At 43.9% G+C, this 26257-nt stretch overlaps 1 protein-coding gene across 2 annotated transcripts in view; it reads left to right on the top strand.

Annotated features, from left to right (window-relative positions):
• The window catches only part of SLC5A1 (solute carrier family 5 member 1), a 53108-nt gene extending 27717 nt beyond the window's left edge, over positions 1-25391 (top strand). For both annotated transcript variants that reach the window (XM_032603555.1, XM_032603557.1), the window contains exons 6-15: positions 2624-2729; positions 3814-3894; positions 5552-5772; positions 6018-6153; positions 7557-7664; positions 11450-11600; positions 13556-13724; positions 18281-18496; positions 20019-20124; positions 23302-25391. In XM_032603555.1, the coding sequence (XP_032459446.1) occupies positions 2624-2729; positions 3814-3894; positions 5552-5772; positions 6018-6153; positions 7557-7664; positions 11450-11600; positions 13556-13724; positions 18281-18496; positions 20019-20124; positions 23302-23519 (1512 nt within the window). In that variant the 3' untranslated portion in view covers positions 23520-25391. The remainder of the gene's footprint in view (positions 1-2623; positions 2730-3813; positions 3895-5551; positions 5773-6017; positions 6154-7556; positions 7665-11449; positions 11601-13555; positions 13725-18280; positions 18497-20018; positions 20125-23301) is intronic.
• The last annotated feature ends 866 nt before the right edge of the window (positions 25392-26257 follow it).

Below are 26257 nucleotides of genomic sequence, written 5' to 3'. Positions count from 1 at the left end.
TCTGTTTTGGATCCTTGGGTGAAAATAAGAGCTTTGGAGCTTGCTTAAGTTTTGAATGCTTATCACCTGGTTCATTCACTCACAAATGGAAAGAGAAATTTGAGTAATGGGGCTCTCCATCTCAAACCTCGTTGCCAGGCAAGATCTACTGGGTGCTCAGATACAACTAGGACTAGAATGGGCAGCAAATGAATACATGTAAAATCCCAGGATTTCAAACATCAGAGCTGAGACTAAACAAACTACCCAAGGCTTATGGTCAGAGACTGTTACTCTAAGAGGTTTTCCGACTGGAGCTGTATTTATTGTCCCCTGTGAGTTCCGTGGAGCTTGTTCAGCCAGACTTTCAAAGTGGTGGACTAAATCCAACTTTCTGTTTCTGTAAATAAAGTTTTATTGGAACACAGTCATGCCCATTAATTGATGTATCATCTACGGCTGCTTTCAAGCTTCAACGGCAGGCCGTCTTGAGCAGGTTGGAAAGAAACTGTATGGCCTGCAAAGCCTAAAGCATGTATGAAGTGAGCCTTTACAGAAGAAGTTTGCTGACCCCTGGTCTAGAGGACCATAATTGTTTAGTTCACTTCAAGTTAGTTTTGCTTAGCAGCACTGGGGAAATTTGCTTGTTCCCTTATTCCCTCCCTCCCTCCCTTTTCCCCTCCCTCCCTTCTTTCCTTCCTTCTTTCCTTTTTTTCTTCTTTATTAAGAGGTAAGAGTAGTTTAGAGAAGGAGCAATCTGAGATGAGCTGTGAAATAAATGATCTCATAGGATTAGAGGAGAGTTCTTTTATATCAAAGCTGGTGGTATATTCCCTATCCAGTCCCTGATTTTTATAAATAAAAAAGTAATGAAATGCTTCAAACATACAGTAAAGTACTATACTAATACCACCACCAGGATTCTATAGATCTAAACAGCTTATCACTTTTAAAAAAAAGAAATAAAACATAACAGATAAGGCTTATCTATACCCTTTTGACCTTATTTCCTTCCTTCTTAAAAGGTAAACACTATCTTGAACCTGGTATGTATTCTTCTGGTCTATTTTTTAATATTTTTACTACATAATGTGTGTATAGCCATATATCCATCCAGCCAAGTAGAAGGTTCTTTATGGAGCTAAATGAGGCAGGGAGAAAAAGAACTGCATCAAGAACTGGTGAATTGGGGGGTGAAGAGGGAGCAATTCTCCCTAAATTTACATGAGATAATCTAGATAAAACCACCTATCAACAAGCCTGCCACACAAGAGGTTCGTGGTGATGCTCTGGTTGTGTCTGAGTCAAGATGGATCCCATCTGTGCAGAGGAGATAAAATTATGATGTTGCTAACATTTCTTTCCACTCCAGGGTGAGGCGGGGTTTCCCTCTCATGGACTCCAGCACTCAAACTTGCTTTTGGGAATAGATCAGATAAACCTTTTAAACTGAGGTGTAAATGAAGGATAATAGCTTAGAGCAGCAGTCTACAAAGTGGGTTGGGAGGAACCTCAAGGTGTTAATAGTTGTTCCTTGGCAAACAGAGTTCCATAGTTATATAAGTTTGTGAAGGGTCATTTACTATGTTTTCCTCCTGGGGATTCACAGTACATTAGAGGCTCAGAGAAGTTGTGTGGTAAAGAAACTGCTTTAACTTTATTTAATCCAGTATTTCACAGACCTCTTTGACTATGGAATTCTTTTTTTTTTTATCATGTAATATCTATAATCATCTTGAATAAATCTTGTTGGGAAATTTAGGAATAGAGCATGACTCTCAGGTGTTCATATCATTTTTTTTTAAAATTAATTAATTCTTGGCTGTGTTGGGTCTTTGTTGCTGCGCACGGGCTTTCTCTAGTTGCGGTTTGCGGGGGCCACTCTTCGTTGTGGTGCGCAGGCTTCTCATAGCAGTGGCTTCTCTTGTTGTGGAGCACGGGCTCTAGGTGCGCGGGCTTCAGTATTTGTGGCACATGGGCTCTAGAGCGCAGGCTCAGTAGTTGTAGTGCACGGGCTTAGTTGCTCTGCAGCATGTGGGATCTTCCTGGACCAGGGCTCGAACTTGTGTCCCATGCATTGGCAGGCAGATTCTTAACCACTGTGCCACCAGGAAAGTCCCCCTTTTGTTTTTATTTTTATTTTATTGAGGTAGGAACACTTAGCTTGCCCTCTAGCCACTTGACAGGTTTTGAGTGTATAATACATATTGTTGACTAGGTACGATGTTGTATGGCAGATCTTTAGAGCTTATTCATCTTACTTAACTGAAACATTATACCTGTTGATTAATAACTCCCCCTTCCTCCAGCCCCTGGTAACAGCCATTCCAGTCTCAGATTTTAGAGTTTGACTATTTTAGAAACCTTGTATACATGGAATTGTACACTACTTGTCTTTCATATTCTCAACTGGGGATAAAAATATGAACCTCTAATTGTGGAAGTTCAGCCAAAGGGCAAAGGGGTGTGGGCCAACGTGGGGCCTCGGAAATCACAGGCATCGGCACTACTTGGGAGTCGGCTTCTGCTAACCCCTCCAAGTTCTCCTCCCTTGTCCCTGCCGCTGTCGTGCCTCAGCCAGGCCCCGTGCACCCTGCAGCCAGTGGCCCCTCTCTCCCCAACCCCACCTCTTCTCTTCTTCCAGGCAGACATCTTCTCTGGGGCCATATTCATCAACCTGGCCTTGGGCCTGAATCTGTACCTGGCCATCTTTATCTTACTGGTAATCACTGCCCTTTACACAATCACAGGTGAGTCCCCTCGAATGACTCAGCCCAAGCCCAGCTTGGGGTTAGGCACTTGTGAAGACGTGGCTTCTCCTCTCAAGGAAGAGATCCACCCAGGAAACAGTTCAAGGAAACAGTTGTAGGTGGCCCCAGAAAAATCCAGTGCTGGTGGGAACAGTCAGGACAGCTTCTTACAGGAGGTGGGACAGGGTTTGGCTTTGCAGGTTGTGGAGAGAACTTGGCTGAGTCGGGAGAAGCAGGGAGGGAGTGCCAGGCTCAGGGAGAGGTGGGAGCAAGGGAATGGAGTCAGGAATGGGAGTGGCAGTGCCGGGGCAGGGTGAGCAAGCAGATGAGTTCAGCTGGAGGAGGGGCATCAATGGGAGGTAGCTGAGCGTGGGGGGTGTAGAGGATGCTAAGACCTGATAGTTCAAGTGGGGTCACAGTACAGGGGCCTTGGAAGCCAGACAGAGGCCTTGGATTTGATGTGACAGGGACTGGGAGGCACTGTAGGGAGGAAGGGAGGGAGTGACACACAGAGACCTTAGAGGAAGGCTCCAGAGGTGACTGGAGAAGCCGGCGGCACTAGTGACCATGGGGCACCTTTGCAGAGGTTGCTCTGCCCAGTTAGGGGAGCCAGGGCCAGCGATGGAGCTTGCTGCCCAGCTGGAGCCCCATGGCGCTGGGGATAAGAAGTTACTCAGATGGCCTGAGAGAAGAGAGAGTGGACTGATTTGGTTATGTCCCCAGACATCTTGTCGAGATGTCAGCTCTTTGCTCTTCTCTGCCTTTGTTTGCGCAGATGCTTCTCACCATAGCCATTTCCTGGCTTAAAGTGGTCACATCAAGCTCTCCGTCCTCAAATAGGGAGAAACATCCTCTCTCCAAGGCCTTTCCAGCATTTCTGTGAAAAGTGGAGATACTGGAACATGCTGGGTGGCAGACCTCTGTAACAGGAAAAGGGAGGGAAGGAAAGGAAGGCAGACTGAGGGGTGCAGAAGGTGTGCAGAGGGAAAGGAGTGTGGGTGGGGGTGAGGGTGGGGAAACGAGGTGGGCTGACAGGTTGCCCTCCTACCTGAGGTTAGATGCCTTGTCTCCTTTGCTTGCTCAGGGGGCCTGGCGGCTGTGATTTACACGGACACCTTGCAGACGGTGATCATGCTGGTGGGGTCTTTTATCCTGACTGGGTTTGGTAAGTGGGGCTGGGGCAGGCTGAGGAGGTGGGGGGGCAGAGTTAGAGGCCCAGGGAGAAAAAACAAGTCCAGCCTCCCTGTCTGCTGCTGTCCTAGACAGTGAGCTCGGTATGCTCTGCTCTCCCCAGGGGAGTAGACTGGCCTAGATTGGCAGTCACTGTGGGTGTGCAAGGGACACCTTCCCTAGCCCTGGAGGTTTCAGGCTGGGCCCGGCCCAGACAATACCTGGATTCCTTGCTGCCCTCTCTAGACAGTCTGGGCCAGTGGGCCCCAGTGTGGGCCACTGATGTCACGAGAGGTCTTCTCTCCACAGAGAAACTGGACTAAAAAAGGATTAGGCTAAATATATTTAAATGTTGCATCTTAAATCTCAGATTATGTCATCTACATTTTGATGTTAAATGTCCTTTCTTTTATGAATGGACCATTTTCTTATTTATCTCCTGATTTGGTAAAATTTAAAAGATCAGCCACAAAGTAAGTCAGAAAGAGAAAAACAAATACTGTATGCTAACACATATATATGGAATAAAAAAAAAATGGCTCTGATGAACCTAGGGGCAGGACAGGAATAAAGACACTGATGTAGAGAATGAACTTGAGAAGACTGTGGGGGTGGGGGTAGGGGAAGCTGGTATAAAGTGAGAGAGTGGCATGGACATATATACACTACCAAATGTAAAATAGATAGCTAGTGGGAAGCAGCTGCATAGCACAGGGAGATCAGCTGGGTGCTTTGTGACCACCTAGAGGGGTGAGATGGAGAGGGTGGGAGGGAGGCTCAAGAGGGAGGGGATATGGGGATATATGTATACATATAGCTGATTCACTTTGTTATATGCAGAAACTAACAAAACATTGTAAAGCAATTATACTCCAAAAAAGATGTTAAAAAAAAAAATCAGCCACTCTGTAATCCCCGTCCTCTCGGTTTTGAAATTTTATTTGTCTATGAAATCCTAAGGACAAGACTGGAAACCCTACAAATAGAGGTACTTGTTTTGGGAGGACATAAAATGCCATTTTATTTTTAAGGGGGCCTATGCTCTCTGTGTGTCCTCTGAAGCTTCTTATCCTCTCTCTATGCTATGTTTTCCAAGAGCTTCCATTTGATTTTCCCCGGTGGTCCTCAGGGGTCTGGAGCAGGGGAAAGGAATGCCTTATTCTGCAGCACAGGGTCTGGAATGCCTTATTCCCACAGCCAAGAGGTGGCAGGGCTCCAGACTTCCTCACCCATTCGCTCCCATCCCACCACACTGCTGGGACTGGGGGCCTAGTCTGTGTCTGTGTCCAGAATCCCAAAGGCCACTGCTGATAGCAGGGGGTGAGGGGAAAAACAGAGTCTTTGAATCTGGTTCAAAAGCAAGGTCTTTCTTTTAATAATTCAAATACTTTCCCTTTGTAAAGAAGTTTATGGTTGGAGTACTTTCACAGGTTGTTGCTTTGGACCCTCACAGTAGCCCCCTGAGGGGGCTGGGCAGGGTTAATAATCCCATTCTATGGATGAGAAAGCTGAAGCCCAGAATGGGACAATGACTTGCCCAAGACCCCACAGTGAGGGCTCTGGCTGTGGGTTTCTCAGGCATCCACAGGAAGAAACTGCTATGAAGAGTTGAGAGTTTCATAATGTTGACTTATGTTACCACTGTTTTCCAGCTTTTCACGAAGTGGGAGGGTATGATGCCTTCATGACGAAATACATGAATGCCATTCCAACTGTGGTTTCTGATGGAAACACCACCATCAGGAAAGAATGCTACACCCCAAGGGCTGACTCCTTCCACATCTTCCGAGATCCTCTCAAGGGAGACCTGCCATGGCCTGGGCTCATCTTTGGGTTGTCCATCCTCGCCCTGTGGTACTGGTGCACAGATCAGGTACCCATGCTGGATGTGTGGGGAGGAGAGGGTCTTCCCTAGGGTGCTACAGAGACTCCTGTCTGCCTGTGGCTTGTGGGGCTGGGAAAGGTAGGGCAGGGCTCATGTGGTCTGAGGGCTGCTGAGCCTCGGTGACATCGGAGTGCCAGGCCAAAGACCCGGGATGGTGGGGGAAGCTGGGGTGGTTAGAGCCTGTTGCGGGGTCTCTTGCCTACACCCCTCCCTCACTGGGCTTTCCCTGGCAGGTCATTGTGCAGCGGTGCCTCTCGGCCAAAAACATGTCACACGTGAAGGCTGGCTGCATCATGTGTGGGTACCTGAAGCTGCTGCCCATGTTCCTCATGGTGATGCCAGGGATGATCAGCCGCATCCTATACACAGGTGATGCCTTCTGCTGGACTTGCTGGCCTCTCTCTTCCATTTTCCTGGCTCCAAGTCACTTCTAAAGTCCTGTAGATCCCTGTTTCTTTTTTTCTGCCCTCTTCTTTTCTTGCCATGATTACGAAGCATTATTGTATCCCCCTGCCCCAGACAGTGAGCAACTTGAGGCCACAGAATGTGTGGAGTTGTGTTCCCTGGTTCTTTACATTGGCAATTATTTTTCCCCTTTTGCAAATTCTCTAAAGTCATGACATGCCTCCAACTATAGCTTCTTCTAGCTAATATTTACTTATTTTTTGCTCTGTCTTCTCCCCAACCCCCAGGCTATAGTAGTGTGTATGATGCCCTTAATGTCAAAGGACCGCAGCCAGTCTCTAACTGCCTGCTGCCCTGTTTCCTGGACCATTTCTGTGAAGGGGCCCCGAGCCCTGCACTTTGCTATCCAGGGTGTTAGATTCTTCCCTGGCCTGTTTGTGGCCTCTCCTACACTTCCATTTGCTTGTGTTTTTCGGTCAGCCATCATAGGTCCAAACTGTTTCCTGGAATATAAAATAATGGCAAAAAGAGAGCACCACAGAGTGAAAGTTTGATAAGCACCTTCCAAAATGAAGACAAGACAGTCTGGGGGCACTTGTTGCTGTTGGCTACGTGCTCCTAATAGTGCTTTCACCCTCCTATACTGGCTCACCTGTCATGAGAAAAGTATATCTAACTGAAGATTTTAAAGTATAATGGATATAACACACAGACAAATATTTGAGGTGGTGCTGTGATGATTCGGTACTATATGGGGCAGCACTAAATGACCTACCTGTAGTAGGTACCTAATAAATGCGTGTAGATCTGAATTCTATAGAAGTTTTTAGAACTTCCTCCAAGTCTCTAGATCATGTCCCCTTCCCCTCCCAGGTTACTGCCTCTCTATTTCTAGCCCAGATTTTCCACATCTGGGAAGTTCTACCCCACATTCCTCCCACTGGGGAATTCCCTTAGTTGTCTAGATGTTCCAACCCTACTTGCAAGAGCTGTTGAAAACAAACCTCAAAATTAGGAACTGCAAGCCACTGTGATCTTCAGGAGAAACAAGAACACAGTCAATGCTGAGCAGAGTAGCTAGCTAAAGTCTGAGGACCATGCCCTCTCCTTTCCTACGTAAGCATTTCTTTGCTTCTCCCTCATCTGCCTAGGAACTGTCTTTCCTCCCCAGGCAGAGCTTGGGAATGGTCAGGGCCAGCAGGGCAGGGGGATGGCATGGAAGGGCTTAGTGGGAGCTGTGCTCTTTGTGGAACCATTTCAGGGCCATGGGCAGGAACGTCCTATTTGAAGCCCTGTCTTAAGAAGGTGAATCTTGGAAATAGTTCCCGGATGTCTCCTTGCTGACATGACTCTTCATCTCTCCTCAGAAAAAATTGCCTGCACTGTCCCCTCGGAGTGTGAGAAATATTGCGGCACCAAGGTTGGCTGTACCAACATGGCCTACCCGACCTTGGTGGTGGAGCTCATGCCCAATGGTGAGAGTTGTCCCTGCTGGCTGGGTCTTTCTTGGGAGGCTGATTGGGCTTGGGCTCTATCTACATAGTGGTCTGTGGGCCTTCTGGGGCAAAGCCGTTTCTGAGCCTGGGGTGCTAGTAGGGAAAGCCTCATTCCGGGCGTCCTCAGTTTTTGAGCAGGTCTTGCCTTAGTAGGGAGGAGACATCTGGCTTGGTTGGGCTCCATGAGTCCTGGCACTTGTCCATCAGTCAGGCATGGAAAGGAGATAATCTGAAAACATGTTAGGGAAAAACATGACTTTTTCATGCTCATCTAGAAAGTCTTTCGATGCTCTCCAACAGACATTAACATGAGGCTTGAACTAAATGGAGTTTTACCTGGAGAATGAATTGACTTCCAAGCTGTTCCAAAGAAAAACATGGAGAGAAAGGCAAAGAGCAATTTTAGCTCTAGAATGAGGAAGTTCAAGGCAGTAGGTAGATTGGATACAAGGGGTTTTCTCATTATACAGAATGTGGTGTCCTAAGAAAGTGAATACTTAGAGTCCAGAATAGTTAGTTTTGGGGTAGACCTGTATGGTTACTGTTCATCTTCATGTTGAAGAAAAATCTAATTCTGGCTTAAGGGATGGAAATCTCATTAGGTTAGGGGTCCCAGGAGACAAAAAATTCAAAGGTATTGATCAGGAAAATTTAGAATAAACATAAAATTTTATTACTGAGAGGAAACATGGAGATAATCTAGTCAAACCTGTTCATTTTACAGTTGGGGAAATTGAGGCCTACAGAGAGAAAGTGACTTTTCCAAGGCCACACAGTAACTCAGCGTCTGGCATGGTTAACTCAGCTGAAGACTAGAATTTAGGAATTTGGATTTTTTTTTAAACCACAGACTGGATAGATGACCTTGGGCAAACCCTTTGCATTCAACTTCTGTAGAAATGGGAGTAATAGTTAACTATTCCACTGAGCTGGGTTGCTTATTAATCAAGGTTGCAATTAACAAGAATCGTGGCTCTTTTAGAGTTCTGGCTGGGATTCTGGCCTCTGTGGCGTGTTTATACTATTTCCTTAGACTGGCAGATCCTGGGTGAGGACTGTAGCTCTGAATACTGTGCTAGAGTGGATTGTGCATGACAGAAAGCTGTGTGGCACATAGGACACCAAAATGCTGCTTTTGCATGTACCATTGTCGTTCCTCACTTTTGGGTGGAATCTGGCTTCTGTAAACACCAGATTCCCCAATGACCTCTCCATGCTAGATCAAACAGATATTTTCCATTGGTCCCTCAGTAGCATTCAGCCTTATTGATCACTCATCTTTTTTGAGTTATTCCCTTCTCTTGGATTCCATAACGCTATCCTCTTCTGTTTGTCTTCCCCCACCCCCGCCCCCATCCCCATCCTTTCCAGCTGTTCCTTTTTGTCTCATTTACAGATTCAGCCTCCTTCACTCAGCCAGTAAATATTCCCCCACCGATCCATCACCAAATTCTGTCCATTTTACCTCCTAAGTATCTCTTATATTCATCTACCTCCTTCTCTTGTTATCTCCATCACTCTACTCTGATATACCGTTACTTGTTGCCTGGACTGCTCTAAAATTATGTTAAACAAATATTTGTTGTGTGAATAAATGAACGTGAGTCTGAGAAGAGTATCACACAGAGGGAAGAAAACTCTATCCCAGCTGAGCAATTAACTGGTAAAGTAACTCCGACCGAATGGCAGAACTAAGACTTGAAGCCCTACCTACTAACTCCTTGAAATGGATCTTTGTTTTATTAATTGAAAAATGAGACAGTTGGATGAGATGGTCTTTATAACTCCTACTATAGCTCCAATAGTCTGTAGTCTACATGATAGACATTCAAGTGGGACCATTAAAAAAAATGTCCCAACAAATGACAAAGTAATCAGAATAGGCAACCTTTATTTTTCTTCTTGTGAGGCTGTAGATGAAAACACAGCTATAAAATTATTTACAGATACAATACCTAGAAGGTGACAGAACAATGTTCCAAAAAGATCTCAAGAAGCAGGAATGTTGACTCAAAGCTAACCAGCTGAAGTTTAGTAGAGATATATGTCAAGTTCTATTATACAGGGATAGTACAAGAAACTGAAGATATTTAGCTTGGAGAAGAGAGAGTTCAAGAGAATATGAGTTGTCTTTGAATATGTGAAAGATGGAAAAGTGGATGAAGAGTAATACCGCTTCTGGTGGGTGGCTGAGGCTATCAACAGGCAGATATCTGCCTAGTTAGGACTGTCCAAGAGGGAGCAGACTCCTGTTGCTGCAGGGTTTAGGCAGAAGAAAAGTTGTGGAAAGGATTTGTGTATCAGATGGGTGGTAGGCCTAGGTGACCTCTAAGGTTACCTTTACTTCTGGGATTGTACACTCAATAGTGGGCCCTCAGCATGGCCTGGCCTCCTAGCCTCAGTAGGGACAACCTCGTGCTCTCCTTGGTTAGTATTTTACAGAGATGTGAAACTATCACCACAGTCAATTTTAGACAATTTTCGTCACGCCCCAAAGAAATCTTGTACCCATTAGCAATCACTCTATGTTTCATCCTAGCCACCCCACAGCCCTAGGCAACCACAAATCCACTTTTTGTCTCTGTGGATTTGCTTAGTCTGGACATTTCATATAAATGGAATCATACAATATTTGTCCTTTTGTGTCTGGCTTCTTTCACTTAGCATAATGTTTTCAAGGTTCATCCATGTTGTAGGCATGTACTAGTATTTCATTCCTTTTTTAAAAATGATATTCCACTGGATGGTTATACCACATTTTGTTTATCCATTTATCAGTTGATGGACCCTGTGTTGTTTCTACTTTTTGGCTATTATAAATAATACTGTTATGAACACCCATGTACAGGTTTTTGTATAAACCTATGTTTTTATTTCTCTTGGGTAGATGCCTAAGAGTGGAATTGTTGGGTCATATGTTAACTCTATGTTTAACTATTTGAGTAAATATTTACCACAGTGGTGGTACCATTTTACATTACTGCCAGCAATGTATGAGGGTTCCTATTTCTCCACATCATTACCCATGCTTGTTATTATCTGTCTTTTTAAAAATTATAGCCCCTCCAGGGGGTGCAAAGAAGTATTTTATTGTGATTTTGATTTGAATTTCCCTGATGCTTAACAACTTTTCATGTGATTATTAGCCACTTTATCTTCTTTGGAAAAGTGTCTATGTAGGTCCTTTGCCCATTTTAAATTAGGTTATTTGTCTTTTTATTATAGAGTTGTAGGAATTTTTAATATATCTGTATAATAGACCCTTATTAGATATATGCAAATATTTTCTCCCATTCTGTGGGCTGTCTTTTCACTTTCTTGAAACCTTGTCTTTTGAATCCTAGTTTAACTATTTCTTCATTATCATTAATCTTTTGAGTGAGAGAGCTTGTAAAAGTCTGCTCAGATGGAAACACGTACACACACACACACACACACACACACACACACACACACACACCACCATCACCACCACCACCATCATCGCCACCACCATCAATCACCCAACTGCAAAGCATTTACCTCATGTATATTTTGTCCCTAGCTCTTTGTTGACTGCTGTGGTCTTACAATGTATTTTTTTTTTTCTTACAATGTATTTTTAAGCTACAGTCCATTCCTTAAAGTTCTAATTTTTCTGGAGAGATAAATCAGAGAATATGGTGTGGTGTAAGAAGGCAAAACACTTTCTAAGTCTTCACACTTTCCAAGCACAAAAGAGCTGAGGTTCTCCATGTACCACTCAGAACCTCCTTTTCTTTCAGGACTTCGAGGCCTGATGCTGTCAGTCATGTTGGCCTCTCTCATGAGCTCCCTGACCTCCATCTTCAACAGCGCCAGCACCCTCTTCACTATGGACATCTACACCAAGATCCGGAAGAGAGCATCTGAGAAAGAGCTCATGATTGCAGGAAGGTAAGTTCAGCTTCCCCTGTCATGCACCATAGAAAGCTTGAATGATCAGAGAGTTTCCCTCAAGCTGGGGAAGATTGGTACATGCTGGGTAGAATGGGAGTAACCTCTGTGGCAAGTTATATTTGCTTTCAGTGGCATTTACCTTTAAATAAGAGATCATCAAACAATGTCCTTCTGAAGCAGGAAATGACATCAGAGATCATTTAATCTAACCTCAGTTTATCAATAAACAAGATGAGGCTTGTCCTGCCCAAATCAGGAAGCAGAGGCAGGACTGGAACCCACGGCCAACTGAGTCCTTGTCCAAGGCCCTTTATGCTGTCCCACGCTTTCTTTCTCAGCCCTCCACACTGCAGCTCTCCTTACCGGACTTCTTTTAGGCCCAGGTGCCTCCAGTACCTTGACCCTTTGCTGTAACATTTTTCAGGACCATTGTGAGGATTTGGTGATATTACGCTTGTGAACCTGCTTCGTAAAGTCTAAAATACCAGGCTATGTGCATGCTTGTAATGGGCACAACAGGATACTGAATGCAGTAAGCATTAATCCGTGGGTGAGATGTGCCCATTATCCCGATTATCATGGAGCAGATGCTTTGGATAGAGGATTAGCAGAAGCTCTGCTGTGTCTCTCCATGGGGCTAAGGCAGGCCATACTCCTCAGGGGAGCTGGAAAAAGTCCCTGGGATGTCTGTCAAGGGAAAGGTTCCCAGGGAATGCTGCCACCTCATAAATCTCATGAGCAAGATTAGGGCAAAGGAAGGAAAGGGAAATGGCAGGCCACTTGCAGGAGATGAGACACCTGGCACTCAGGGGAGGTCTGACCACTGGGCCAGAGTCCACCACTCCGCTTCACCGGAAGCAGCACGGTTACCCTGATAGGGTTTTCCTTAGAAAGAAGTTTACTGGTGTTTTTCTGCTATTTATAAGGCTCAAGATGCAACATGGGAAGAAAACCATTTTGTTGCTTTGCTCAGGGCTGGACCTCTTGGCCCTGAGATTATGTTGGGGCTCATATTTTTTTTGTGCATCCAATGACTGCTGCCCAGGGGTTTGTCCCTGTCCTAGATGAACTTACAGTTACACGAAACAATTCCAAACTTTGCTGTGGCACCTGTAAGAGCAATCAAGGGCTCAGAGAAGGGAGAGATGAGTGTACCATGCAGTAGCTGAGGAAGGCTCCTGGGGGAGCTGCATCCAAAATAGTGGATAAGAGTTGGGTAAATGGGAGGCAGTGGGAAGGGCATTTTAGAGGGAGAAATATGTGAGTGAAAACACTGCCCCGCAAAGGTTAGCTTAAGACTCTTGCCTTAAATTCAGGTAGGAGAGATAAGAGAATCACAGCCTTCCTTCTATTTAAATCCAGACGTTATAAGGAACCCTCCAATCTGTTCAGGACTTGAAGTGAAACTCAAAAGGAGGAAAGCTAGAGAATTCCCTGGTGGTCCAGTGGTTAGGACTCTGTGCTCTCGCTGCCAAGGGCGCAGGTTCAATCCCTGGTTGGGGAACTAAGATCTGCAAGCCACGTGGCGTGGCCAAAGGAAAAAAAAGGAGAGCTGGCTCCAAGGTCCATACCTCTGTTCCTATACTCCACTGCCTCTCAAAGTGGGATTCTCTCCTGGTGGTTACTGGGTCTACTTTACTATTGAAAATCAAGTGCATTTTACTTACAGGTGAAGAAGATTTTCCTGAAGAAGCAGAATACAGAAGAAAAGAGTCTCAGTGAATTTGCTAATTATTTTTCCTTGCTGTGGTCATATAAAACTTTATATCTATCTATCTATCTATCTATCTATCTATTTTTATGTGTACATCTATAGTTGCTAGTTACACACACACACACACACACACACACACACACACACATATATATATATATATATATATATACAGTGATATATATTTATTCATGTGGAGGCATTTATTGATACCCTATTGTGGGGGCTTTGATTTCAGGTTGTTCATGCTGGTGCTGATTGGCATCAGCATTGCCTGGGTCCCCATTGTGCAGTCAGCACAAAGTGGGCAGCTCTTTGATTACATCCAGTCCATCACCAGTTACTTGGGACCACCCATTGCAGCTGTCTTCCTGCTTGCCATTTTCTGCAAGAGAGTCAATGAGCAGGTAGGTATCATACATGTCTAGAAAAATCATTCTGGAACAGAAATTCCCATCTGGATTTGTATATTCTCTGGGAGGGATTCTATTTCCCAGAGATCTTAAGCAGGAATGAATGTGCTGCTGAGGGTTTATATGGAAAAGCCTCCAGTGACCATGGGACTCTCCTGGGTTCACATTCTCTCGGACTTCCCTCTTCTCTTTGCTGCAGGTTCCAAATTAATTCCCAACTAATGATGTATGTTTTCCATCCACTCTTGGTGATTTTCACCCAACTGCATGGCACTCCCTGGGAAGTTTGTAGCCCCTGGGTGAGCAGCTCCAGAGGAAGTTCTAGCACAGGCTACCTCCTTGGTTCGGCAGTGAGCTAGATTTTCCACCCAGCACTTTTCAGGGCCCAGTGAAGGACCAAGTAGTGATACTCAAGCAGGATAGGGATGAGGGACTGTCAGGAATCTCACCTGTTGAGAGAGTTTGTGTGTGTGGATAATGGAAGACTCAGCTGGAAAGGCAGGTTAAGGTTAGACTAGGCATGGTCCCTTTGAAAGCCAGGCTGAAGAATTTGGGCCATCAGTGGGGCAACGTTGCAGATTTTGAAGCACCACGAAAAGGATGCCTTTGGATTAGGCTTCTGACTGGGATGTTGCTTAGTGTCTCTGTATCCAACCATCTCAATGCCTGGGAAGGATTGGGAAGGGGTAGGGGTGTTGGCTATGTAGCTGACTGTCTGAAACAATATAAACAATGATGTATTTTTGGTTAGACAACCCCTTTCTCTCAATAGGACAGAGACAGATATATATCAGGGAAACACTTCACTGCAGTGACCCAGAGTTGAGGTGTGTGAATCACAACACGTGTCTCTCTTCCTTTGTCATTTGCCATTAGGAACATAGTCCAGATTTGCTGGGAACACAAAACTGGGTGCATGGATAAGTGGCCTTGAGAGATCAGAATTAAACCTGCAAGTGATCTTGGCAAGTTAGGGAAATTGGCACACATCTTGGAATACGTTTCAATAGGGATTGACAGAAACTGGTTCACTGGGAGATTTCTAAAATTCAGGTAAGGAAAGTGTGGCTAGAAGCCCAGCTGGGTATTGCAGTGGGCCACAAGCAGACTCAGTTCAGCAATGGACAAGTGCTTTCAAAAAGTAAGGCTAGGGACTTCCCTGGTGGTCCAGCAGTTAAGACTCCAAGCTCCCGATGCAGGGGGCCCAGGTTCGACCTCTGGTCAGTGAACTAGATCCTGTGTGCCGCAACTAAGACCCAGCACAGCCAAATAAATAAATATTAAAAAAAAAAAGTAAGGCTAAGAATTGGAATAGATTGTCATGGTTCTCAACTGGGGGTAATTTTTCCCTTTCCCAGGGGATATTTGGTGATGTCTTGGAACATTTTTTTTTCGTATCTGAAAATTTTAAAATTATATTTCATATTTTAAAATTTTGGTCAAACAGAAATTGCTTTGATACCCCAAATCCAGATTATTACCTACATTTCAAAATTCCTTAAGGAAAGGTTCAGTTTATCCTACTATTTTGATTTCCTTGGTAGGAGATATAGCTATATATCTTTATGTCCATGTCTATGACACTCTGAAAGGAATAAACACATTTTGTTAGCATTGTTCTCCTTCATTTGGCAATTATTTACAACCACTCTTCAACTAACTTTAGAAGTATTCCAAGTTATTAAAGGGAGTGCTTTTTGGGTATGTAAACACCCAATAACTACTGTATTGGGAACATTTCTTTTAATGGTGCACTAAATTCATCTCTTTAATTAGGAAATGAGATGACTAATTTTCATGTCATAAATGCAACATTCTCTTATTTCATTATTTTTTTAAAAAATTTATTTATTTAATTTATTTTTGGCTGTGTTGGGTCTTCATTGCTGCACCTGGGTTTTCTCTAGTTGCAGCGAGTGGGGGCTACTCTTTGTTGCGGTGCACAGATTTCTCATTGTGGTGGCTTCTCTTGTTGCAGAGCATGGGCTCTAGGCACGCGGGCTTCAGTAGTTGTGGCTCGCAGGCTCAGTAGTTGTGGCTCGCAGGCTTTAGAGTGCAGGCTCAGTAGTTGTGGCGCACGGGTTTAGTTGCTCCACGGCATGTGGGATCTTCCCGGACCAGGGCTTGAACACGTGTCCCCTGCATTGACAGGCAGATTCTTAACCACTGGACTACCAGGGAAGCCCTTATTTCATTATTTTGGAACATTTTTTTTCTTGGCCACGCCGTGCAGCTTGTGGGATTTTTAAAGTTCCCTGATCAGGGATCAAACTAGGGCCCTCTGCAGTGAGAGCACGGAATCTTAACGACTGCATGGCCAGGGAATTCCCATTTGGGAACACTTTTTTTTTTTTTTTTTTTTTTTTTTTTTTTTTTTTTTTGCGGTATGTGGGCCTCTCACTGTTGTGGCCTCTCCCATTGCAGAGCACAGGCTCCGGACGCACAGGCTCAGCGGCCATGGCTCACGGGCCCAGCCCCTCTGCGGCATGTGGGATCTTCCCGGACCGGGGCACGAACCCGTGTCCCCTGCATCGGCAGGCGGACTCTCAACCACTGCGCCACCAGGGAAGCCCTGGGAACACTTTTGATTGTTATGATTTGGAGAATGTTACTGGTATCTAGTATGTAGAGACCAACATTCTACAATGCACAAGACACCCTCCTACCCCGCTTCCCCCAACAAAAAATTATCCAGCCCAAATGTCACAGTGCTGAGGGTGAGAAGCCTTGGCCCAGAGTCTCTGGAGAGTAGCACACAGAGACTGCAAAGTGATTCTCAGGACTCGTCTTGCACTCTGTTTGCTGAGGGGTGACCAAGTCTTGAGGAAAATTTCAAAGGATCCCAGATTTTTCTTTTTTTTTTTTTTTAATAAATTTTAAGCTACACTAACTTTTTTTTTTTTTTTACTTTTAATTAATTAATTTATTTAGGCTGTTGCTGCATTTTAGTTGCAGCACGCGGGATCTTCGTTGTGGCACGCAAACTTGTAATTGCGGCATGCATGTGGGATCTAGTTCCCCCACTAGGGATCGAACCCAGGCCCCCTGCATTGGGAGCGTGGATTCCTACCCACTGGACCGCCAGGGAAGTCCCCCGGATTTTTCAAGAGCCTCTTGAGAATAGAGACTAAAGGAATAAGAGCAGACTAATTGCCAAAAGAAAAGGAAAACCTAAGCGAGTTTTATCAATACTATTCACACAAACTAAAGTTAAGAAATAAATTTTTTACTGAAAAAGTGTATGAGGGACAAATGGAACATCTTTTTCTTCTTCCTTATTCATTTATTCATCCAGCAGACACTTCCAGATGCCAGCATAGGGCTAGGCATTAGCAACACACAGGGAATGAATCCTGGTTCCTTCTCTGGGCAAGCTCCCAGTTCAGATGGGGAGACAGGAGCGAATGCATGATTACACGGCAGTGTGGTGGGTGCTGGTGTGGAGGTGTGTCCACAGTGCTGCAGCCACAGCAAGGAGGATGCACCCACCCAGTTCTGTCTAGGCAGAAGGAGAGGAGACCTTCCAGCTAGGGCAAGATTCCCAGGAAGGGATGAACCTGTGCCCTCCTAGGTAGAGAGAATGACCTGTGCAAAGAGACAGGACATGAACATACATGACACGTTTAAAGAATAGCTGGTAATTTAGCACACCTGTAATATACAGTGTCGGGGTACAGAAGGCTAGCAAAGGAGCTGTTCAGACCAACACTTGACAAAATCACGAAGGCTCCTTTTGGCCACCCTTCTATGTGCTCACTCTGCTTTGTCATTGGTCCTCTTAAAATATGACCTGTAGACTCAGACCTTGTCCTCTAGGTGAGAACTGACTGAAAGGAAGGAAAGAAGGAAGGAAGAAAGGAAGGAAAGGAGGGAGGAAGGAAGAGAGGGAGGGAGGGAGGAAAGAAAGGGTTTTTTAAAAAACCTGAAAAATTGTCCCCCAATGTTACTAGTCTCTTAAGGGCTTTCCATAATTCTAATATGTAAACCCAAAATTTAATGTAAAAACACACAGTATAATTTTATGTTCTCAAATTAAAAACAGTGACTTTGGATCTATAAAGGGGGGGTGATGGAAAATTCCTTTCTCCTCTGTCCCTAAAAGACCCAATTTCTTTTTCCATGTCTTCAAGGAATACAAATTACTTCACAAATAATTGCTGTACATCTGAATGTGCCTAAATCTGGAGGCTGATGGTAAAAGTAGCTGCAGGTAGAGAAATTAAAATTATTTTTAAAGTTAAAGGGAATTTAGGCCTTTGGAATTAAGGCCTGAGGTGGCTATTCTAACCAGCTTTTAGACACTTTACTCCATTATCTTGTGAATCCTTGTTTTATGACTTACATAAAATCACATTACTGAAACGTGGTAAACGCAACCACTGAAGGCCTGATGTAACATTTCTAGCCGTATTCTGAACTCCACTGTTTCCGTTTTAGATAGCCTGGAGCTCTCATTTCTCTCACTGTTATTCTTTTGCCTCTGTCCCCACAGTGAATGTGCAGCTGTTTTCTGTATACAGTGTTTCTTAACCCAGGTTTTTCTTTCACAGGGAGCCTTTTGGGGACTGATCATTGGATTTGTGATTGGGGTGTCCCGTATGATTGCTGAGTTTGCCTATGGAACTGGGAGCTGCATGGAGCCCAGCAACTGTCCCACAGTTATCTGTGGTGTACACTACTTGTACTTTGCCATCATCCTCTTTGTCATTTCTCTCATCATCATCCTGGCTGTCTCCCTCTTCACCAAGCCCATTCCAGATGTGCATGTGAGTATCCATCTGGGAGACCTGTCCTGCCCTGGTTTCATGTTCATGCTGCAACACCCGTCTTGGTTGCCTTTGGCTCAATCAGACGTCACCAACTCACATGACTAAAACAGGCCATCCTTGCTTTTGGTGTCATGTAGAAGGATACAGGACAGAAAACACGGTTTCCCAGTAGAGCAGTGTTAAGAGTGTGTCCTCAGCAGGAGTCCTCACAGCAGGCCTCATTTCACTCCAGAGTCTATTCTCTGGATCCTGCTCCCCAAGTGACAGCTCGGTACAAGGGAATGAGATCACATGGGCAGGCACAGGGGTCACCCTGGCTTGGATGCTTATGTCCCAGATAGCAACACATATTTCTTATAACAGTCTCCTGGTCATAGCTTCCAGGGGTCCCAGCAAGGGACATACCTGGTTATAAAAATCACCACGTCGAGGGAAATCTGAAGTATGATTTACCCTTTATTTTTTTCCCAATTAAGCCTCCAAACAGTTGCCCATAGAATTTAAGAAATTTCAAATAGTATCAAAGTCTAATTGATTTAAGACTTTAAAAATTGCAAGTACTCCTCTTTAACTCTAGATGTCACCCTTGGTTTAGGGTATGTTTGCAGCCCTCCCAATGCAGATGAAGATTATCAATTATGGGTCATTTTTACCATAAGCAATATAGTCTGATAACCCAGCACAGGTGACATTCTATCCTTTTCAGTTTTCCAAGGAACAGAGCTAGAGAGTTAACCCAAGATCGCATTTGTCTGTAGAGAAAGAGAAAGGGTTTTTTTTATCCCTTTCTGGTGCGTGGACAAATACAGGGGCTTATGGAATCCCTGAGAGACCTTCAGTCTCACTGCCAAATTTTCAAAACTGTGACCAACCTTAATATCAACAAATATTGCTTTTATAGCAGCAGAACCGCCATCATGGTTAGTGGCCAAATCTGTCACAGGCTCACTTTATGTTGTATTAATTGCTTCTTGATGTCTCAGTTTTTGTAAGTATTGTAGCCCCAAACACATTTAATTCCATGCTTCCTCTTGAAGTAAAGTAGTTTCTGGTTTTATGTCAATAGAAACTGCACCTCCAGCTGTTCCCTGTTCTAAATGGCTTATGAGCCTACAATTCTCCCCCCATAATATAGTACAGAAAACCTGATCTTACACTGCTGGTCTAGATAAATGGGTGTCTAGCCTTGTTTCCCAGCACAAGTGCTAAATGGAACAAATTCACTTATCATATGTAACAAGAGATCATTCATTCAAAACATTTCTATGTTCAAGGCAGTCTCATAGCCTCTGAATATGCACATAGCATAGGGGCTGGTGTGCACGTGTGTAAGATTTATATCCACATTCCCAACATATTTAGAGATAGTGCTGTGGATGGGAACTGTTATCTGTGTTCTTGATGGTATTGAGAGCCACATTCCTTTTCATTTCTTGATGTACATCTCTTTGTTCTCTCAATTTCTTGGCCCAAGACACTGTTTGGATCTTTCTGCTAACCTGTTCTGCTTTCTCCACAGCTCTACCGCCTGTGCTGGAGCCTGCGTAACAGCAAAGAGGAGCGTATTGACCTGGATGCAGAAGAGGAGGACATTCAAGAAACCTCAGAGGAGACCATTGAAATAGGTGATTTGTGGCTCAGAGCCTATTCCCAAGCCCTAAAGAGTTACTCCTCCAACAGCAAGACCACCTTACTGAAGCCTTCACTAAGTGCCTCATCAAAGCTCAGATCTTTCTACTAGAGGGGAGTGAGGAGTGGGGTGTGGGGTGAGATGGATAAGTAGGTTTTGAGCAGTTTACTCAAGGTCTGGTCAAGGGGAGGAAGGGGATACCAAATTGTCCCAGCTCTTCAGTCCCTGGTTTTTAGTGCTCAGTGAGTAAGCGTGGGTGAGATACATGCCACCCTGACTTGGTTTGGGGCTTGGCTAGGAACAAGGGAAGGCTCAGGACTCTTCTGACATAGCCTGTGAGCTGAAAGAAGTTGGAACCGAAGCTATGGTCAGTTCTAGTGATATCAGGGAGATGGGATAGAGGCTCGTAGGGTCCTGTGTCTTACCGGCTTACCACATCATATTTAAAAAATCAAATTTCCCTGGAAGTCCAGTAAGATAATGCTTAGGCAATGCCAAGAGACTTATCCTGATCATGGAGCAATGCTTTCCTCAACTTCTGTGTTGCAGCTTTTCCTCCCTAGATGGGAGGGGTGCACACATGGAGGATGGTTGTGGTGATGTGTGGTGTGCAGAGGTGTGGTAGCACAAGGTCATATGTGTTCTACCTGGTACTGGGCTGGAGGTCTCATCACTCCATCTGAAGGGGAGCATGGATGCTGCACATCAAGGTCTGAATCTGGCCATCAGGAAACTCATAGAACTAGCTCTGGAAAGGGCCCTAGAGATTGTTTGGTCTTATCACCTCATTTTACAGACATGGAAATTGAGGGCCAGGAAGGGAGAGGCTTTGCCTATGGTCCCAGCTCTGATGTAGTCTGCTCTGAGATCTCTAAAGACCTCTCAGTTCTGAAATGTAACCCTGCAAGTGCTGGAAGGAACCTAGAGCCATAGGCAGCTGGCCATGGTATTAAAAAAGGCTGCCCCTTCCTGCTTCCTTGGGACAGGCAGGTGTGAACATGCCCCCTACTTCTCCCACCCCTCAAAATGTCTCCACATTGAGTGAGAATATCAGATTTGAAAGGAACGTGGATGAGGCATATTTTGCATGTTTTAATGTGGAAGAAGAGATTAGCTCTGCACCACAGGGAAGGCTTAAGACAGATGGGTGGAAAGAACTCTTGCAATTTAACTTGAAGTATGGAGGCAGGATAGTGCAGAAACTGTGTGGTATTTGGATTTGGGGAGAACTGAGGTTGAATCCTGAATTCTCTACTTACTACCCTGGGCAAGAGATTCCATTTTTCTAAAGGTCAAGTTCCTCACAAAAGTATTCTAAATGATAGGCTACACTTCATAGCACTGTTGGAAACATTGAATAAGATAATCCTCCACTATAAGAATTGGCTATAGTTATCACCGTCATTACTGATACTTAAGGAAGAGTTTTCTAACTGTGTTTGTCTGGAAAGGGGTGGGCAGCAAGTATGCATCTAACAGGGATGCCATAAAGGAGACTCCTACACTGACTAGAGAACTGGCTTAGTGACTTCTGAGGTTCCTGGCAGCACTTGAATTCTGTTGTTTCTTGAACTCATGGTGAAATCAGACTGAACACTCTGCCCTATTAAAGTTCAAAAAATGAAGATCTCTTGAGGGCTTTTGCAGGCAACAGGTGTGACCCTCAACATTCTCTGAGAAATGGCAGCATGAGGAAACTTGCAGCTGCATCATCATCCCCACCAGCACCATTGTCATCATGACTGATATTGATATGATCATAACATATTTTAGTTATGAGTACTTGAGTCTAGTAATACATTTTAGCACTGCGTCATACTTATAAGGCATAGAATGCAAGTATAAGTCTTCCAATTTTACAGATGAGGAAAATGAGACATAAAGACTTTCTCAAGGCCACCCAACTTTTTATTGACCCAGATAACCAGGCATTTCTCACTTGGGCTGGTTAGTGAGCCCAACTCCTTGCTAATCCCTCCCCATTCTCCTATTTTGGTAGAGTTTACTGAAATGGAGGGGTACAAGGAGGGTTGTCTATCTTTTTTATGTGTGTGAGAGAAAAGAGAGGGAATGGAAGGGGACTAACACTTCTTAACCCCTACTACACACTGGGCACTCTCTCAGGAAATCTTATTAATGAAGAAGGTGTTATTTATCCAACTTTATGTATACTTGAATATGAGAGGTGAATTAAGAAGGCCATAAAGTGGATTGACATATATACACTAATATGTATAAAATGGATAACTAATAAGAACCTGCTGTATAAAAAAATAAATAAAATAAAATTCAAAAAAGCAAAAAAAAAAAGAAGGCCATAAAGCTGGGTTTTGGTTCCAGTTCTGACACATGTATGTGCTTGACCACTGAGGTTCTTTCCAATTCAGTAAGTCTGTGATTCTTAGAACTGGGAGAGTGGAGAGCAGTGGTCCCTGACCATGGTGCTGAAAACACAGTGGGCTTGATTTTGTATCTAGTGAGTCACAAACCTGAGATTCTAACCCAGGTCTGCCTACCTCTAATGCCACACCTGGGCTCAGCAGACAGAATTAGTTCCCTTGGTGGGCATCCACTTTGAATGGCAAGGTCAGTTGGATGGTTCAACTCAGCAGTATCAGATCTTAAGTCCTGGAAGTGTTGCTCACTGCTGCCTTGTAGCAGGGACTATTCAGACCAATCCTTACCACATGGCTGGATCTGCTGTGAAGCCTTGGAGTTTCCAGGTGTAGCCAGTGCACTCCTGAGTCATGCCAATCTCATTGCTTTTCAGTGATGTAGCAAACAGACGTGAGTTTCTGTGTTTGGGAGGTGGGTTTTCCATGTTCTTCATACGTCACAGTCCCCAGCCAATTGTTAACATTTCTCTCTCATAAACTATTATTTCCTGTTTGATTCTGACTGTTCTAAATCAAAATGTATTTACATTGGGCCCAACAGAGATAAAACATAGGCAAGCTGATCATAAGGATGTAGAATCCATCTATTAACATCATCTTATAATTATGTTTATACAAACATAAATTTGTACCATTTTTATTCCTGCAAACAAGAAAACTGGGAAATGTCTGCAAAATGGCAGATGTTTCATGGAATGGCATCTCCCCTGGAAACCTTTTCTGGTGCCTCCTGCTTCTGTATCCAACAATCCTTTTATGCTTTTCCCTTGACACAGAAGTTCCTGAGGAGAAAAAAGGATGCTTCAGGCGGGCCTATGACCTGTTTTGTGGTCTGGACCAGCAGAAGGGTCCCAAAATGACAAAGGAAGAGGAGGCAGCCATGAAGCTGAAGATGACAGACACCTCGGAGAAGCCTTTGTGGAGGACGATAGTGAACATCAATGGCATTATCCTGCTGACCGTGGCCGTTTTCTGTCATGGGTATTTTGCCTGAGTCCTGCCTTCTGCTGCAGGCTGTGCTTGTGAAGGCTAGGATCTTTATTCTGTCTCCTTTTAATCCCATTCTGCAGTGTTGAAGGGACACCAGCTAGTTTTAAAGTTTGCCCAGTTGATAAATGTGTACATTTGTAATTACAGGCTAGCTAGAGAAAAATTGCTGTTTTGCTGTTAACTTATGTATTTGAGGCCAGTGTGATACAATCATCTGTACATATCGGAGCTGCAGAAGGAAATTCCACTCAGTCTGATGTCTAGGAAAAGGCAGTCTGATGTCTAGGAAAAGGCAGACCAAGGTGATGTCTGATGCAAGTTTGTCTCAGGTAGATTCAGCATGTCAACATTGTTTGTGACTCTTGAATATTATTTTAAGAGTTGTGGTCTCCCTGGTTCCTACCACTTTCCCTATCTAACTTCCCGCTTCATTTTTTTTTTTAAAAGAAAAATCTCCCCACCTCCTCATGATATCCCTGTCAAGGTTTTCCTGGCACAGGAAAGATCAATCTGATAAACTGATGAACAGGTTGAAGCTGAGGATGTGAACTTGATGGGGTCCCTGTCCTGGGTGTTTGCTCTTTGAAGGAGGGGCCTGGACATGGCAGTACTACCGCCAAAGGGAGGGACCTAGGCTCCAGCCTCAGGCCAGCGGGGAAAGCAGATAATTCCGAGTCAAGGGGATTTTCTGGTTTTCTTAAAAGTGTCCATTGTCAGTTCTTTGTGTTGAGATTTCATTCATTTTAGCATTTCCTGTGCCTGAACTGTCTTAGCCACTCAGTAATGTTTGTGGACTGAATGAATGATGTGGGTATTTGTTAATAAATGCTTGCTTTATTTTTGGTTAACCTTATGGCTGCACAGAGTACACACTCTGGTGACTATAATGAATTGGGGTGCATTTTTCAGAGGCTCCTCTTCCTCATGGTGCTGATATTGACATACAGGCTTAGTAACTGACTCAGTGTCACAAAATAGAGCACATATGCCTCTTGGGGGCATCTGTCATCTCAAAGCAGCCACACTCTCCTGAAACACTGAAACTTTTAGCCAGAGATCCTCCTCCCTGTGAGTTCATGTGACCACAGCTCTTCTTTTCTTAGGTGTCTTGATTGGTGGTCATCCATTGACCAAGTTTGGGGTGGGTGGTCTCTGTTCCAGGTGGTAGCACTCAACACTTTTATTTCTTGTTTTACCTGTTTCCTAGGGAGAAATGTTTTAAATTAAAATTAATTAATTTATTTCTTTTAGTTCCACCTGTGGAATCTTAATCATATTGTAATATAATCCTGTGGAAGTCATGATGTTAGTATTGACTGATTTCAGGCTAGCTTAGAAAAGAGCTGAGAGTGGTTCCTTGGGTATAAAAATGGTTCAACAGGTAAAGAATGGCTACTTCTTGTGAAAGGAAAAGAAAATATTTGATGTGCTCTCATATTCCCCTTAAGCTAGGCAGAAAACAAGGAAAAGTGGAGAATTTCACATGGCTAGTATTACTCAGAGTACTCAGTTTTGTGGGGAGTTTGTGATATTTTTGAGCTTTGAGAGGATAAAGGGAGAGAATTGAAAGCTAGTGGATGGAGCATCATAAAGTATCTAGATTGTCCTAGATTCTGTTTCTGACCTTGTCAATGATTCACTATATATATTGTGGTAAATTATTTTGTCTCAACTCTGTATTTTTCTCTTTGAAAAATGGGGACCATAGTGCTCATAGCATCTACCTACCTCCTCTGGGTGTGACGAGGTTACTTTGAAAAGAGGATGAGCAATACATACATGAAAGATGCCAAGCAGATGTAATATTAAGCTGCATTTAGTCCTCTACATTAAAATTTATTACTTGGTAAAAAATAAAAACATTAAAAAACCATAACATCCTGATTTCCTGTTTTCTAGACAAATACTGACCTTGTCTGTGGTGAGCATTTGTTGGTACAAGATATGGATTAGGAAGCAGGAGCCAGGACAGTTGAGACTAGAATCTAACAACTTGAACAGTTTAACAACAAGTAGCAAAGTTTGGAGATGATTTCCACTTGAAAACCACTAGTAAACATGAGGTGAGTAACTACCTTCGATGTACAATGTCCCATTAGAACAGACTGAACCACTTGGGTAACCAGGGCCCAGTAAGTGATAAACTATACTAGAATAATTTCAGGGATGCAGGAAAGAGCTATTTGTTTCCTCAGATGGAAGGTGTGTGTTATGGTGCAGAGTGATTGCTCATTAATGCTAGATTTTAGAACTGAAAAACCATGCACTGTCAGGAATAAAGCTTCTTTAAGTATGGGTGACCATTTTAAAAGGAATCTCTCAAAATGAGAAGATAAAGCTCCTTCTCTGCAGAGTGACGTTGGTCCTGGGGACTTTGACATACTTGGGAGCATTTCTTACTTCCATATAGCTGAGTCAGGCATTGGTGTATACGTGAAAAAATTTCTACCTCTGAAACTCACTAGAACCCACTTTTTCCTAGTACTGAAATCACCATTTCCTAAAAGATATGCTACAGCTTGTTCTGCTTCACGAAGGCAAACCTTGGGAGAAAAACATGTGTGTACTTAGTTGCAGGAGAGAGATTTTTTTAACATTACCCCAAACTCAGCCCGAAGAGTACTTCTTCTAAACTCCAAGTTGGATTTCGGTGAACCAAGTTGTTTGAATGAGATGCCATTGCATTGATGGGTTGGTGGGGATGGAATTAGGGAGATGTGGGTGAGGTTAATGGGGCAGCAT

The sequence above is a fragment of the Phocoena sinus genome, chromosome 14 (genome assembly GCF_008692025.1).
Source record: "Phocoena sinus isolate mPhoSin1 chromosome 14, mPhoSin1.pri, whole genome shotgun sequence".
Taxonomy (NCBI): domain Eukaryota; kingdom Metazoa; phylum Chordata; class Mammalia; order Artiodactyla; family Phocoenidae; genus Phocoena; species Phocoena sinus.
Note: the sequence above shows the minus strand (reverse complement) of the source record. Positions and strands in the feature narration are given on the sequence as shown.